General features: G+C 44.6%; 1 protein-coding gene across 2 annotated transcripts in view; it reads right to left on the bottom strand.

Moving 5' to 3' along the window:
* LOC147618212 (uncharacterized) overlaps nt 1-14,179 on the bottom strand; it is a 31,233-nt gene extending 17,054 nt beyond the window's left edge. The window contains exon 1 of one of the 2 annotated variants that reach the window (XR_015262075.1): nt 13,655-14,047. Coding sequence is in view for 1 of the 2 variants with exons in the window: in XM_086774653.1 (XP_086630779.1) it covers nt 13,655-13,943 (289 nt within the window). In the remaining variant the exon portion in view is untranslated. Of the gene's footprint in view, nt 1-13,654 lie in introns of both variants that reach the window. The other variant, XM_086774653.1, reaches the window with a different exon arrangement.
* Between the last annotated feature and the right edge of the window lie 2,955 nt (nt 14,180-17,134).

Raw genomic sequence — 17,134 nt, 5'->3', positions numbered from 1 at the left:
TATCTTCCCATTCTTCAGCAGTAAGAGAAGCGGGCATTACACCTCTTTCTTTGATAGGCTTGTGCTGCTTCTTCTGGAGCAACACATTATAGCACTGGGTTTGCCAAATGTCATAATTATGTGAGCCTTCAAGCTTCTTGATGTGAAGCAATGAAGAGCTCTCACCTGTGGTTGCCATAGCAATATGCAACCTTTGACACAGTCAATGCCTGACTCCCTGCAAGATGTGCAAACACTGCACTAAAGCACACAAAGTGCTCACAGTTGTTCTCCCAAAGTTTATCTCCCACTGCGGAAGCACGAATGCAACTCTCCTCCCACTGAATGTGATAAAATCACCAAAATCTGGTTGCTGCAGATTTATGACAGCACCTTAGATGTGCTCTGTTCCCCTTCCAAAATACTGTACAACAGTACTAAGTGCTCACCAATGATGTACCAAATCTGTACCGGCAAGTACAACAGCTGAAAAAAGAGCCTTTTCTTCACTCAAATCAATGTACAACCATGCCAAAACTTATACAAAGTTGTACCAAATCTGTACCAGCAAGTACAGTAGCAATAAATGCTCTCCTGGCTGTCCAAATGAGTGAAAATCAGACCTTGACAGTCCCCACCACTGCATACAACAGTCCCGGACAGAAATTGGGCAAAAGCCCCTTGACTGCAAGTGGATTTCTGAGGGTTCAAGGCATAAAAGTCTTCCCTGCTACTTTGCCAAGCTCAACAAGCACAAAATCTTGAAAGGCCCCTTGATTCAAGATCAATTTCTGATCATGAATGGTACATTAATGCACATGAAGGCATCCAGAGTCTTCACAATGCTTCCCCTTGGCCACATATACATCCAATACATAAAAGCCCCTTGATTTGCTGGCACATTGAGTGCTTGACAGGCATCAACACATTGCCCAAAGCATCAAATGCCAGTGCCTGCATGCAAATCAACCCAATTGGCACAAAAGCCCTTTGATTTGCACTCCAATTTCCTGCAATTTAGCCCCGAATGTGAGATTGCTCACATCATACAGCATGTATGAATGCCCAATGGCACAATTACATCAAAAGCCCCAAATGTTAACACCCAATTTCCTGCCAATTGACCCGGAATGTGACCAATGTCACCCAATGTTGCCAATTGTGCTCAAATCTGAGCCATTAGCACCTCAATTGATGATAATGGACATGCAAATCCCAAAATTTAAGCAAATACCTCTGAAATTCCTAATTTCTTGCGATTTGCAGACTGCATTTCTTGATTTCTGTTGCAGGAAGGGGGGGGGGTCGTATCTGCTGACTCGTGTGCTGCCTGCTGCTGCTGTGCAGGTACGGATGCTGCTGTGTGCTGTACGGCTGTTGAAGGGAGCTGCTGCTGGACTTGCTCGCTTCTCAGCGTACAATATATTCGTGCAGGTGGGCGATAGCGGAGGAGCTCTTCAACAATCACGCCATGGCGGACCTCAAGAACTGTACTGTGCGCACGCGTAAGTTCATGACCAATCGCCTTCTCTCCCGCAAGCAATTTGTTGTGGATGTACTGCATCCTGGTCGGGCTAATGTCTCCAAGGCTGAGCCTTGGATGGGCGGTTACACAGAGGAGCAGCGTGGTGAAGGTGAGGGCAGGTAAGACGGCCCTGGGATGCACCAACAGGTCCAGATCACGGAAGTCGCTAGCCCGGACATCAGGTTTCCGTGTACTGCATCCTGGGAATGTGCTCAAAAAAGGAGGCGGGCCAAAGGCAGAAAGGTCCTCTGCCCTTGCAGCAACCCTAGCAGTGGCAAGCGGGCTTAAGTTCATGCATGCCTATGGCATACCCTGCACAAGCGCTTACCCTAGAAGATGCTCTGATACCAGTTGAAGGAGCTTAAGAAGCTCAGATGAAACAATTAGGGTTTCATGTGGGAGACACACAGAGAAGACGGGAGAGAGAGAGAGAGACATGTAGGGATAAGTCAACTCACAAAGTATGAGTGTGTGACTCCCCTATCACACATGTATATTTGCTCTAGTGCACATAGTGCACTTAGTACATTAAAAGTACTAAGTGTACTATGTACTATAAAACTTATGGGCTTGTACACACTATAAGGGTGGGCATAATGCCTTTACCCCAACAGTAAACCTGATGGCAATTCCTTAGGAAATACATCTTGAAACGAATCAAGTATCTTCTGTAATTCTTTGCTTTCAAACACACTTAATTCATTTACATCCAAGGAAGGGATGAGAAAGGAAGAAAGTGGAATCAATACACGATGGAAAGCGGTATACAAAGAAGAATCCATTATATTTCCAAAATCAATTGTATTTACAAGAGGGATGAATACAATCACCTAAAATACTATACTTGGTGTCCCTGTGCTGAAAAGAAAAAATATGACTAGACCAATCTATCTGGACTTCAAGAGTCTTAAACCACTCAATCCCTAATAACAAGTCTACATTTTCTAGATGCATTACATAGCATTCCAGAGTATCTTTGTAGTCCTGAATCTGGATTGAAAGCATCTCCACCTTGCGATCCCAAACTTGCCTTCCCGCAGGTAGGCGTACCTCATAGGTATGGTCGCTGAGTGTCGTATCAAGACTCAATTTTTGCACAAGTTTGTAGTTAACAAAGTTGTGTGAGCTACCAGGGTCTAAAAGAATGTGAATCTTATGGCCATTCACTTCTCCATAAACTCGGAGAAGATCATGCAAGCCAAATACTTTAGAATTGAACAGACAATCAGAACAAGTACTAGGGCGAGAAAGTTCAGTAATTGACGTACCTGTCAAAGACAACTGGTTAGCTGCCTTTGACTTGGGTCCTGCGTTTGTCTTGGTACCCTTTTGCTTTGGACACTCGTTACGCATGTGTCCTTTTTCTTCGCAGATAAAACAACGTCCTTCCTTCTTGAGCTTTAAAGCCCTAAGGAGTCGTTTCTTCTTCGCTGGTGTCGAACTGGAACTCTTCGAAGGTTGGTCCGAAGACTTGTCTTCAGTCATGTTAGCCATAGGTGCGGAGAACTTTCTTTTATGCTTGTTCCCCTACTCGGGAACGGGTTTCGACTTGGAAGAGACCATCGTATCATCATAGATATGAACTGAATGAATGGCCTCGTCCAATGTTTTACATTTATTATTTTTAACCTGTAATCGGTACGAGTCTGGTAAACCAACTACGAAAAACCCCAAAAGAGTAGTGGGATCCATCGTTGTAGCTTTCATCTGCAAGTCACGAAACTTCTGGAGGTAGACCTCATAAGTGAGGTGCTGCGAGGTCATGGTCAAAGCTGAAAACCGGGCAACAACATCATAATCATCCTCTTTCTTGAGGAATTCTTTCTTGAAAATATTTTCGAATTGTGCCCAAGTCGTTGGCTTAGGGTTGAGTTCCTTCCACCAAAGCAAAGCTTTGCCGGACAGGAAACCTGCTGCTAATTGTATCTTCTTTCCGTCATCATATGGATGAAACTGAAAGTGAACTCGCCACTTATGTAGCCACGTGTCCACGATCTCCTTGGTGCGCTACTTTTGCTCGCCCCTGAACGGTTCCGGAGTAATATTGGGGCCTAAAGCTGAAGCCAAGGTATCCATCCCCGAGAAAGTAGAGAGAGTAGTGGTCAATAGAGCGATGGAGTTCTGCAAAGCTTGCATCTGGGCTGCGATTTGTGCCTGACGTTCCGTTCGAAGAAGCTTCGAGAGCTACTTTAAACTCTTGGAAATCTGATTTTGACACAAAATCGTCAAAAAGATCGGCATCGGTACCTTCCGTAGCCGGCAAGCCTTCGCGTTCCACAAGGGGCTCCAACTCCGATTCTTGGGTCGACATCGTGAAGAGAGTATGTGGAGAGAAAATTCAATCTTTGCACAAGGAAAGTGCAAGGGAAATTGAGAGCTTGAGAGCTTGAAAACTTGAGAGATGTGTGGCAAGAAGCCCACTTGAGGGGGTTTATAAAGGTTTCCCAAAAAAACTAAAAGCCCCCAAAAGCTAAAAATCTCCAAAAGCTAGGCTTAGCTTTTGCTTTTTTTTTGTGTTTATATATATATATATATATATATATATATATATATATATATATATATATATATATATTCTAGGTTCTTTAAAAAAAACACCTTTGAAACCTTGGAGGAGTTTTTAAACCTTTAAAAAAAAAAATTTAAACTCAGAAAAAAACGAAAGCCCCAAAAAAAACGTAGGCTTTCCTTGTTTTTTTTTCTCCTCCTGGTTTAGCCGCCGATGTGCTGTTGCCGTCTGCTGACGTCAACTTGCTGCCGTCGCCAACCACTTCCGGCACCTGATGTGCTATCGGCGCCTGTGTGCAGCCTGCGCCAGCCCGCGTGGGCCTGAGCTTCATGGCAGCGTGACCTTGGGCGCCTGCCGGCCTGGCCTGGCCTGGGCGCTCGCTTGGCTTGGCCTGGGCGCTGCCTGGGCTGGCTGCGCAAGCCTGGCTACCTGGCTTGGCAGGCCTGGCCGCCTGGCTACGCAGGCCTAGGCGCCTGCCAGCCGACTGGCCCTGGCCGCCCATGCACTGGCGCCCTCAACCACCCGCAGCACCCGGCCAACCGCACGTGTCCGCAGCACTCCACCAACCAACGCGAATCTGCAATCCAGCACTTCTCTCGCTCTCTCTCTCTTACGCCAAAAGCAACGAACATGCTCTTTTTTTTCTGTTTTCTCTCTACGGTCATGCGACTATCTTTCCTCTTCTTTGCAACGCAAACGACCCTTCCTAAACTACCACCTCCCATCAACATGGGTTTCTTTGATGAAGAAAAACACATACTGAAACTGAAAACAGCAGTATGCACACAAAGAACAGCAAGCTTTTCTAACACGTACCTTTCTTCGACCTCATCTTCTCTACCTACCGACTTGCTCGTTCACGAGGTATGCTGTGATACCACTGTCAAATCCCCACGGATCTCCTCGTGATCGTTCTTGGTTCGCCTGCAAACAAACGAACAAACAAACAACAAGGGGGTGCAGGCCTGACTCACCTCCCAACCATGACAGCCGTGGGCAAGCCCACAATCTTGGCTGTCCCCACCGAGCCATGAGCTGAGCTAACTAGGTTGACGTACCGACCAATCTCCTCCTCGCGACGTCCCATACCGCCACGAAGCTGCCCTCGCAGGCCTCGAGATTGCTGCCGGCCTCGACTGCGTAAAGCAGGTGCACGTCTGCACTAGATACAGGCTCCAAGACCATAGAGCTCTCACAAACTCGCGAGACTCTCTATATCCCAATAACTAACCTTGGCCACCCTTTTATAGGCTCTTGGCCGGTCATCGGGCGTCCCCACTTGGGCGCCCGCCCGTTAGTATATCCCTAACTCAGCTCGTCAATCAGCCTGCCTAGTTCCAAGCTTCCCCAAGCCTCGAAACTAGTCTTGCGTGCGTGTAGCACACGGTAGATACATACTGTGCACATGACAGAGAGTGGGAAAAAATGAGAAAACACCTGATAAGGGCGGGCACAGCCACAACAAAGGCCCTGGTGTATAGATATAGACAGGAGATGACTTCTAACACTCTTGTCCCATGGATCCCAATGCCAAGTTATCCAAGGAGGATGATACACCCTTGGTGGATTCCACAGAGTACCAACAGACTGTTGGCTCATTGCTTTACCTTGCCAACACCCGTCCAGATATATCCTATGCTATGAGTGTTCTCAGCCAGTTCTCATCAGCCGCTTGAAGGTCTCATTGACAAGCAGCCTTGAGAGTTCTTCGTTATCTTCGAGGTACTTCAGATTATGGCATCATCTATTCTAGTGGTGCTAATTTGGTTGGTTTCACAGATTCTGATTGGGCAGGTTGCATTGATACTCGGAGGTCTACATCTGGCTATTGCTTCATGCTTGATACAGGATTGGTTTCTTGGAAGTCTCAGAAGCAGAGGATTGTTGATGCTTCTTTCACCAAGACTGAGTACAAATCCTTACTTCTCTCCTCCATCGAGGCACTTTATATTCATCAAATTTTGGAACATTTGTGCTGTGGCAACACTTGCTCGGTTACCATCCTCTCGGATTCTCAGAGTGCTATTGCTCTAGCTCAGAATCCTGTGATACGAGGACGATCCAAGCATATTGAGGTGCATTATCATTTTGTATGCGACTGGATCAAGCTTGCACTTCTTCGGCTGGCCTACTGTTCTACCAAGAACAATGTGGCTGATCTCTTCACCAAACCACTTCCGAGAGCTACTTTGGAGGTGTTGGTATTGGACCACCCCTCTCGCGCTGACGAGGAGGTGTTGGAAAATATATCATCTCTAGATGGTCTACATGTACATTAGCATGCTTGTACTGGTCATTTGTATGAGGCCCTACATTGCATAACTAGCAGACATCATATAGGATTTTTTCTACCATTTTATGAGTCTTTTTTAGGCTATTTACGGCATATTTATGCCTCAAGACTGCTGTCGGCATGCTACAGCTTGGGTGTTTGTGAGAAAAACTAACCATGTACATGGAAATCTTGTATCAAGAATCTTGAAGATAAATATAGCTTGGACATCTTGTCTGACTTAGTACGGCAGGCTTCATGAGTTCTTATTCCGGGGGAACCCATGAATGGACATGCTTCCATCCCTAAGCGGGGAAGTATGATTGGACATGCTTCCATTCCTGAGAGGGGAAGTATAATTGGCTATGGACATACTTCCATCCGTAAGTGGGGAAGTGTGATTAGACATGCTTTATAAAGCATGATGGATTAGTTTAAGGGAGAGAGTATAGATGGATACAAAGTGTATTGAACGGATGGTATTCACCTTAGACACATACACATTAAGTTGCTTGATAAACTTGCATTGAATACTGTTTTGGAAATGCATGAACATGTAGGCATTCATCCTTAAAGGATCAAATGCCTACATGTTACTGGTTGTTGATCTAGTTGCTTGTATTTTGCAGGAGGTTAAGTATTCTTATCACCTAAATTTCAACAAATTTTAAAGATATACTAACTTTTTAGGATCGAAATTTGATTTAAGGGATTTCCCTTCATCTTTTGGAAAAACAGAGGTCGGAATCAGAATCAAAACGGTTGAAAACCCCCAAAAGGAGGGGAAAAAATGGTGACGTGGCATCTGCTCGCCCGTGCCAGCTCAGCAACTTTTCCTTCAGCTGAACATGCAAACTCGTTTTAGAAGTTTAGTTATCAGCATCTCTTTCTATTTCTTGAAGGGGGAAAGTTACTATTTTAAAAAAGAAGAGTAGACTATCTCTTTCTATTTTGAGGAGAGAATTATTAAGAAAGTTTCTCATGCACACTCATTCTTTCTATTTTCAAAAAGGAGATGCACATTTAGAAACCATCTCTTTCTATTTTCAAGAGGGAGATGCACTATTTATCTCTTTCTGTTTTTGAAAAGGGGAAAAGAACTTCACTATAAAAAGAGGCTAGCTACCCTCATTATAGATGTGAGAGGAGAGGCAAGAACTTCATAATCATTTTGTGAGAGAGAGAGAGAGAGAGACAACACTTAGAGCTTGAGAGCAAGAAGACAAGGAGGCTAAAGCTACCCTATCAAGTGTGGAGATTCTTTTGCAAAAGATAAGACCAACACTTAGTAGCGGAGGTGCTGCCCAAGTGTACACGGGAAAGTGTTTCAAAGCCCTTGAAGAAAAGCTAGCCGAATTCTTCTTCGAAGGACTACACTCTTGTGTGCATCCAAAACACAAGAGAAGACAGGTTGTGTGACCCATTGGAAGGTCACTGGGGTGGCACACAGACGGGTGAGTTTCTCCAACTCTGATAAGGGTCGTACCATAAGCCTCACCTCATTTGACACGAGTTTCGAATCAACTATGAGCACCCCTCAACCTTGAGGTTAGAGCACCACCACATGACGACTCCTCACCCAAAGTCCTAGAGTCAAAACCCACCTCTCACATCTTAGCCTTGATGTTACATAAGCCTTGTGGAAGTAAATTAAATGGCATAATTATGACAAAGTTACGATTGCATGGAAACTTGAATGATCACATAGCGTTGCTAGCCAGCCCTTTGCAAGCCCTTAAAAAGGGTGATAAAAGTCACTCATACTAGACTTAAAGTGCCCAAGCCAAGGTCCCTTGGCTAAACTCGTTTACACATGCTTACGCTACCCAAAACTGGTCTAAAATTGCCCCGAACCTGTCTCCTTTGTAATGATTTGCTACTGATTTTTACCTAGACCAAGCGTTCCGCATTCGTTGCCCTTCCACTGCTTCATAATTCTCATAGGCATGTGCCTCAAACATTGCATGAACCCTTATAGATGTGCACTTAGTCTATCCTATGGTAACCGTAACCTAATCTCTCAAAACACTCGTGATTCAATGACCCTATCCCTTTGATTGGGGGGTCACAATGGCCTTTTTACCTTGATCCTCCTATTTCTTCCCTGTACGCTATAGTCCCCATGAAACCCTGGCACATTCATCTGAAGATGGATGCATGCAACACTTGAGTCAAACATAGACCTGTACCAAGTCTTGACTTCCTTGATGGTACCCATTAGGACAATATAAGAATAGGGAGGAACCTTCTCGTGACACAAGAAAAAGATAGCTTTTCAAGATCTTCAAAGCATAGGTGTTCTTTTAAAAGCTCTCCAAGCCTTGTGGTGAGTTCTTTTAAAAACTCTCCCTTAGGGAAGCTCTTGGTGGTATGGGATGCCAAGGCTAACTAGTGTGAGTCTATATAGACAGAAGCCTTGACCACTACGCCCGGGGGTAATCAAATGTATTGGAACTATGGTTGAGAGTGAGCTCAAGCCTATGGAATCTAATTTGGATTAGCATTGCTTTTGTCTTGTATCTAGGGGATCTTAGAGAGCGGTTGGTCGCGACAAACCCCTTGACAATGTCCTCAAGAAGGATACCAAAAATTATGTTAACATAGTCAAAGTTCAAACACCAACGCATTACTTGGTTGGTATATATTTCCAGGCGCAAGAAGCCGGAGGCTCTAAGCGTGCACAACCGCTTTAGAACTGCTGAATACTGATTTGATGAATGATGATTTTGGCTGAGAACTGAGCGCTTGCTTATATATGGACTGATATTTGCTACTGCTGCTGTCGGCCAGTTTATTGGACAAATAAACTGCTATTTAATAGCATTAAATGCTGCGCCTGTAGTATATGTTTTTTCCTTTCTAACTGACCGCATGTTTGCAAGCCCTTTATGCTGGCCGACTACTGAACAGGATGCCGACAGGGGGTGCTTCTAAGCTTATGCAAGCTGCCAACATGATTTCCATGCTATTCATGTTGCATAGATGGTGACCGACCTGCTGAATAGGACAGCTATGATGGCTGACCTGCTCATGTGAGTGGGCATAGGGTTCTTAGACCCATATGCAAGGCAGCCCCCATGATGTGCCTTATGGCCTGGCCCATGTGCATATGCTTACTGATGCAATACCTATGTGAAGGTTGACTTCTACATGAACCTATTTGATGAATTCTCCAAGTGGGTAAGAGGACTGACACATGCAGACTCTCTATGGTTGTGGAGATTGACCTACATAGCTCCCGCCTGACATGTCCTAAACTGGGGCTCACAACAGGGTTGCGGCATACGACAAATATTCACTGATGTAGAGCCAATATATCACATAGCACTCCAGTGCAGGGTGGATGTGACAAAAATGTAATGGTGTCATGTGCACATAATATTAGATAAAATATTGTTAAGGATAGTGCACACGTGCACATAAATAAGTGCTAGGGGCACATTAGATGTTAGGATTAAATGAATGGTTGTAGACCTTAGTCTAGCACATAGCACCTTTGTTAGTATAGGCACAATCCTCTTGTACGACAAGTGAGGCTGATTTCTCTGTGTATGTACAGGACGAAGAGTGGTATCAGAGCTGCCCAAAACTAGCCACAAAGCCATCTGCCGCTACCACTGTCTCAGAGCTGATCGCCGCCAGTTCACAGCTCCGAACCGCCAAATCTACCCCCTTTCACCCACCAGTTTGGACGGCACTAATGCAAAGCCTCAACTCATTTGAGTGGCAAGCCGATTTTGCAAGGCAATAGCTGCCGTTTAAGGGGGTAAAGCTGCTGACTGCTGCTGTGTTTTGAGTCGCACCGGCACATGTTCTTCCATCAGTACCACCTGCACCTACTCATGGCCATCCAATGGTTTGATCGTGGCCATCAAGTGGCTTGATTTGTCCAGCAGAGTGGTCTTTTGCCGCCTACAAAGCCACAAGGTGTTCATTGTTTAAAACCTTCAGTACCTTTGTGATTTTGTGGGGAGCATAAAGAAGAGAGAAGACACAGATTAATACACACCAGCATCGTGTTTAGAAAGGTAACTCATCTGAGGTTTCTTTGACCTGCATACATCATTTTTGGTAAGATCAAAAGACTTGCCAATTGTGTTTTTGGGGATTCTTGTTCATAAGGGGAAAGTCGGTGAAGTGGGAGCATCACAGGCATCCCGGAACATCTCTTGTTTACTTCCCAGAGTTTCGCTCATTCAAATATACATCTTGTTCTTGGTGTATTTCGGCAGTTGCATCTGACTTCAGTTCTAATCCCAGTGTTCTTTACACATTCTCGTGAATCTCGTATTCTCTTACCATCATTTGGGGGTACTTAGAGTTCTTTGGTCAAGGGGGGAGCTCTCTAGGTTTTTTTTTGCCCAAGGTGTGAGAGATCAAGTTGTGTGGGGATTACGGCACTGTCACGTGCACCAATGCACAGTGACACGCTGGCATCATTAGAGCATCATTAGCAAGCATGGAGCATCTTTAGTAGACATGTGGCAACATTCAAGGCATGTTTTCAGGGGCCAAAAGGCATCAGTTTCAGCCGGCAATTTATATTTGGAATGCCCAGCACATGAAGAATTTTATGCATATTTTTGGACATTTATTGGACAACTTCAGATTTTGTCCTCTTTTGAGCTGGCCAAGCAGCAGCCTAAGAGCCTATTTATATTCAGCCCTTTGCCTCATTCAGCAAGCATTGATTGTGGTGGTTTTCTCCTCAGCCTGAAGCGCTCCAAGCCCACAGCTCCTGTGCGTTTTCAGCACCAAACGTAGCATCATCTGGAGGGCTCAGCTGTGCATTTTCTATCAGGAGGATCCGCTGCAGTAGATCATCAGCAGCAGCATCAAGGCAGCATTTACAGCACGTAAGCATGGCCTTCAGTCAGCAGCATCAGCATTGATCTTCAGATACGCATCTCCATCACGTGGCAGATAGTCCACATCAGCAGCATCATCATTAACAGCAGGCATATTAGATTTGTGCATAGATCTCATTGAGATCTCAGTTGTACTTTTGCATTCATTTAATATAGCTGCATTGCATCTATATCTCTCTTTGTGTCACATCTACTTATCTCATCTCTCTACTCCCTCCTCTCTTGTTATCTATCTTGTGAGTAATTGAGTATTAAGTGCAATCATTAAATACGTTAATCTATGGTTACTACGGTCTATAATCCCTTACATGTAACACTGGTATCAGAGCACTCAGGGTAGCCCAATTTAGTGTCATTCATCCTTAGAGAAGTCAGCCATCATGTCAATATTTGCTTCCGCTCAGTTAAACCCAATTTTGAAAATTCTAAGAGTCAGTAGGGGCTTTTTCTTATACTTGCATTAACCCTACATGAGCATATAGGGTTGCATCTGTTAGAAGTCATCTCCTATCTTTATGTTGACACCAGGGCCTTTGTTGCGGGTGTGCCCGCCCTTGTAGGTGTTTTCTCATTTTTCCTCACTCCCCGTATTTTTTTCCCCATTTTTCCCTATTTTTCTGTGGCTTGGGTGTGGCAGCCCTATGGTGGGAGGAGGACCTCTGAAGCTGGCCGACTGCATTTGGACATGCTGCTTCTGCTGGCTGATTATGTTGCTTCAGGTCCACGACCTCCCACATGAGCTGGCCGACACCCTGCTGCTGGCCGACTGGTGCTCATGGCTGGGTTCAAGCCCTGTCGGCTGCCCTACAACAGGCAGACTGCTGTTTGGGGGCCATATAAAATGGCCCCACAGCCCCTTGCCACTGTTGTATCATTCCGGGATCTTCTTTGTGTATATAGAGCAGAGTTACACGCTCTATCTCTCTCTCTCTCTTGTGCTGTTGTTTTCTGCATTGCGTTTGCTCGTGTTCCCAAATCTGGTCATCATCTCCACTGCGTATTCTTACATGGTATCAGAGCCATAGGCTCTTGATAGCTCTTGGGATTTGTGTGAGCAAGAGGGGGACTATTGTGTTGCTGCTTGGTGGACTGTACGGGACTGTTTGGGAAGAGGAGAAGCAAGAGGACGGCGGGCTGATTTGCTAGACAGCCACTTGCAAGGTTCAGGCCCTGTCGGCTGCCCTACAGCAGGCCGACTGCTGTTTGGGGGCCATATAAAATGGCCCCACAGCCCCTTGCCACTGTTGTATCATTCCGGGATCTTCTTTGTTTATATAGAGCAGAGTTACACGCCTCTATCTCTCTCTCTCTTGTGCTGTTGTTTTCTGCATTGCGTTTGCTCGTGTTCCCGGATCTGGTCATCATCTCCGCAGCGTATTCTGACAGCATCAGCATCTTTAAATTTAGCCCTCATCAAAGTCTAGAAGTCAGCCATGCATAAGCATCAATTATCAAGCATTTGCATTTTGCTCTTGCAACAACAAGCAAACATGACCAACAACGATATGTCTGAAGAAGGCTGACATCCATCGTCAAAGGGGAAGTGGAGTTTTGTGCTTTCCGTGGCAATAGGGAGTTCTCTTCAACATTCGCCATCAATAAGTATATGGCATAGGAAGTGGCTCCGCATCCGCCCCTGAGGGTGCAGAGATTCACGATTCCCAGAGATGGTGTGTGACGGTTTTCGTCAGGCAGACTCATTGGAAGTTGAGGTTGTAAGCGGTTTCGAGGCAATTTTTGCCAAAGGATTCCCATAATACCCGCAGTCTTGGCTCAGGAATTATTATCCTCAGTGCTCTTGCACATCTCCATTTGTACCAACTTGTGGTGCAAATGATTTGTGGTGTAACTTTGACAAGATGAGCATCCATCTGGATGCATCTCTTACAAGAACTATTCTTAAAGAACTTTTTAGACTCACCATGGCAAACAACATGCTCACATCTACCCTAAATGGACTCTAGAGATTCAAAATTGAACTTCATGACGACCTAGGATATCATACAAAAACGGAGATTTTAAGGCCCGTTACACATACCCCACCACCCATGTATGGGCGGGGGAGATTGCCTACCCATGAATTATGGGCGGTGCATACCCCCACCACATCAGCATGGGCAGGCAGGGGTATGGCGATGTGTAATGGGCCTAATAGTGAATGTTCTGAATTATAATTACAAAGGTTCCTTTTACATTCTCCTATTGATTAGTGGGGCAAAGTGATCAATTATTAAGGGTTCCAACTTAGTCAAGTTTCCCTCTTCATGAGTGGGGGATTCCCTACTTACAGGACTGGCAGCATTAATTTGAAACCCCAGCAGTTAGTTTAGATGCGTGAGGTCTATCATTACACTACCATTTAGAAACGAATGATCAAAGCATCTGCAGCAACCTAATGCGGCAGTATGACTCATACCAATAACCATTGTACATTGTACTACTAATGTTCTGTATGCCTCAAAAACATCATAGATGGCGTGTAAAAGACAAAGGAGTCGTACCGTGTGACGGTCTCTCGTTTGCTCGAGACAGAGAGATTAGAGAAGGGTGGATGAAGATGCCCACAAGTGCCACTAGAGCCCTTCTTCCCATGGCCTTTTTCTTCTGCGCTGGCTGTACCTCATCCCGCCCGCTTGCTGCAGGACCTGAGCACACCACCATCACACCCGCACCTCTTCGTCGCCATGGCTTCGCTTGCAAATGCGGCTGACAAAGAGCTGGATGAGAAAATTCTCCCACACAGAACACATTCTTTTGGAACGAGGTGCTCGGGCATCCGGAGACAACCATGAGGGCAGCACAATAGGAATGGAGGAGAGTCTCCGAAAGAGGCGAATGTATGTTTCCAACCTTACACTTTCTTATCCATTGGCTTTAGTAAAAATGCTATTGTAGCATTAAGTACATCTCTTTATGCCGAGGAAGCCTCAAGTTAGCTCTAACTCTTTTACCCTCTTGCAAGCATCATTGGGGTGACACCATTGGATGCAAGGTTCAGGACCCTAGCCGGTTGTCTTCTCCAAGATAGCTAAGATTAAGACCCTTGCATTTCTTCCCCTTGTCGATGTCGTGCGTCGGAAGTAATGTTAACCAAAAGTGATTTAATAGCAAAACATATGTGTATCAAATATGTTGCCAAACAAGTTCACATTTGTCAAATTGATTGTGTTAGAATTTAATGCTCCATCCTCAATGTATGACCAACTTCCAATCAGCTTATATTTATAAGGCTCCCATTACGCGACGGATGGTTATGGTTGATGATGCATCTCCTATCGAGACAAATTTACTTTTTAAAATCTTAAGAAGGATGGACACACCAGCAAATAGGCTATATACTTATTTGGGACTAATATTCCCCTCATTGATCTATGCATATCATCCAAGGAGATTCTCCAAGGACAACATGTACTCACATTGCAAGGCCCAAAGGAGCATCCACACAATTTAGATGGATCTAAAGTTGTGCCAACATTGTAAGTGTCTCATAATTATATATTTCTCAAACAATGTACTAAGTCATTATGTGCCACACTCGATCTCATTATGAAGGAATAGTTTTGCTAGGAAGTTGGCCTCTTGTACTTAAAGCTTGCTTCGCACTTTTCAAATTTTTTAGTTTTATGGTGAGGAGTTAGTTTGTGTTTATTATTTAAGTTTAAGCTTATGTTGTTAATTAAGTTTAATTTATATTTATTAGTATTAAGTATAATTAAATAAATTATGAATATTATGTTTGTTAATGTTTAGTATAATTAAATAAATTATGAATATATACATGGGTATTATGTTTATTAATGTTTGGTTTAATTAAATAAATTATGGATATATACATGGATATTATGTTTATTTTAAGTATTTTATAATTTTCTCATTTCAAGTAATTCTTCTTTAAAAATTAAATATCTTTTTTAATTTATAATAAGTATGTCATTTTAAATTTAATATCTTTGGTTAGAAAATATGTCACTGAATGTTTAAGTCAAGAGCTTACATTAGCCTTGTCGAAGCATGTGTCCTTGGGTGTTGCCTTCGAGCCACAATGCAACTTCCCATGTGGGTGTGCAAGCCATCTACATATTAATAATACCATCAATAATTTGCTCTTTAAAAAACTCACACTAATATAAATATTGGTTCTATCTCTAATTCACTCTCTTTCAATCTCACTTAATCCTCTCTGTACACAATTGATCTTTATCTCCATATAGGAATGCTATGAAGATGAATGTTGAAGCCTACCACACTCAAAAACTAGTACTAATCCACTCTACACTTACATTGTTTAAGGTTATTTTATGTCTACGTCTAAGCTTAAAGAAAACTAACACTAGTCTCTAAAGAAAGATTATAACTTTAAAGGTCATATAATTAGCAATTCTGTATGGGTCATAAGATCAATCAAAATCTCTCTCATATGCACTCTTTCACTCTTGAACATTTTGATTAACACAGGCTGTAATGCATGTGACCTACGGCAGACCGGATGGCCAGATAGGGCTTTAGCGTCAACGCCTCGGTCGGAGCACCGAGGACGTGGCCATCCGGGGTTCAGTGGGAGAGGACGCCCATACGGAGTCATGGGCGGCCAGGCTAATGTGGACGGCAGGCCACACACTATATAGCCTGGGGGATGAGGGGCAACCCTCATTCTTCCTCTGCGGCGGTTGGGTGGTGAGCCAGAGGCCATCCCCTCCTGTGGTGGTAGCACCCGTAGCGGCACTACAGAGATCTAGCATTGGTATCAGAGCTTGGCGTCGGGATCGCGAGTGGCGTGCGAAGCGGGCCCAGCCGTTTAATGATTGGCTTTCAATCAAAATTGGGGGGATAACCTTATCCCAAAGATCTTCATCATCTTCCACAGCAAGAAGTAGTACACAGAACAAGAAGTTGGCCATAGCTGGAAGGAAGGGTTTCCTCTCTCTCTCTCTCTCTCTCTCTCTCTCTCTCTCTCTCTCTCTCTCTCTCTCTCTCTCTCTCTCTCTCTCTCTCCCTTGCACACACCCAAGCTCTCCATTGCAGGTAAGCAATTTTTGTGTTTTTTGCTTTGGAGCTTGTCTGTGGGAGAAGAGGTCGACTGTGCATTCACAACGGGAGAAGACGTCGACTGTGTGTGTGGGAATCTGAAGAGGTCGACTCTGTGTGTGGGAACCTTGTAAGAGCGGCCTGCCTGCTGGCCGCAGTCAGCGGCCTGCCTGGTGCTGCCGACGGGGCCAGAGCCCACAGGCGGCCAACCAGGCTAGCGCAGGCGGCCAGCCAGGCCAGCGCCGGCAGCCAGCCCCCAAGCGGCCAGCCAGGCTAGCGCCGGTGGCCAGCCCAGTCGGATGCATGGAAAAAAAATGATGATAATAATAAATTAAAATTAACATTAAAATCCAACACCAGGGTGGTTCCCACACATCTCATTAACCGGCAAAGCGTACAAGTGGTGGATGAGTTTGACAACTCATCCTGCCACTTGGACGGAGTTTGAAACAATGTTTCAAAAAGAGTTTTTGCCTGTTAATGAGGCGGAGAGAAGCTGGGAGTTATGGGACAAGTGCTCGATGGAGAACAAATCCCTGACTCAATACATCTCAGACTATAGGGAGATAGTACTCAAGCTAAAGGGGATCGATGCATTCCAGTCATTGCGAGGCTTTAAAAGAGGCCTCAAAGATGATTACCTTGAGTACGTAGAGCCCTTACAGCCTAAAGACTTAGCAGAGGCAATTAAGTATGCGCAGATATTTGATGACATAAAGCACCGTAGTGCGTGTGGTGGTTCGAGCAGGGGCCAAGGGTGAGAAGAGGAGGTCAGGCCTTAAAAGAAAAGGGTTCCGCAGTGATAAGTAGGGGGATAGGATGGACCAGGAAAGACAGAATGGTCATTGGTCTAAAAAACCGCGACCGTCCAAAAAGAAAAGAGACAGCGAAGTCCAAAAGAAAGAGCAGTATATTAAAGCGTGAAAGGAAAATCGCTACTTTAATTGTAAGATGTA

The sequence above is a fragment of the Cibotium barometz genome, chromosome 35, assembly GCF_041138505.1.
Source record: "Cibotium barometz isolate CiBa-2024 chromosome 35, ASM4113850v1, whole genome shotgun sequence".
Classification (NCBI taxonomy): Eukaryota; Viridiplantae; Streptophyta; class Polypodiopsida; order Cyatheales; family Cibotiaceae; genus Cibotium; species Cibotium barometz.
The sequence above is the reverse complement of the archived record's forward strand: the minus strand, read 5'-3'. Positions and strand labels throughout refer to the sequence as shown.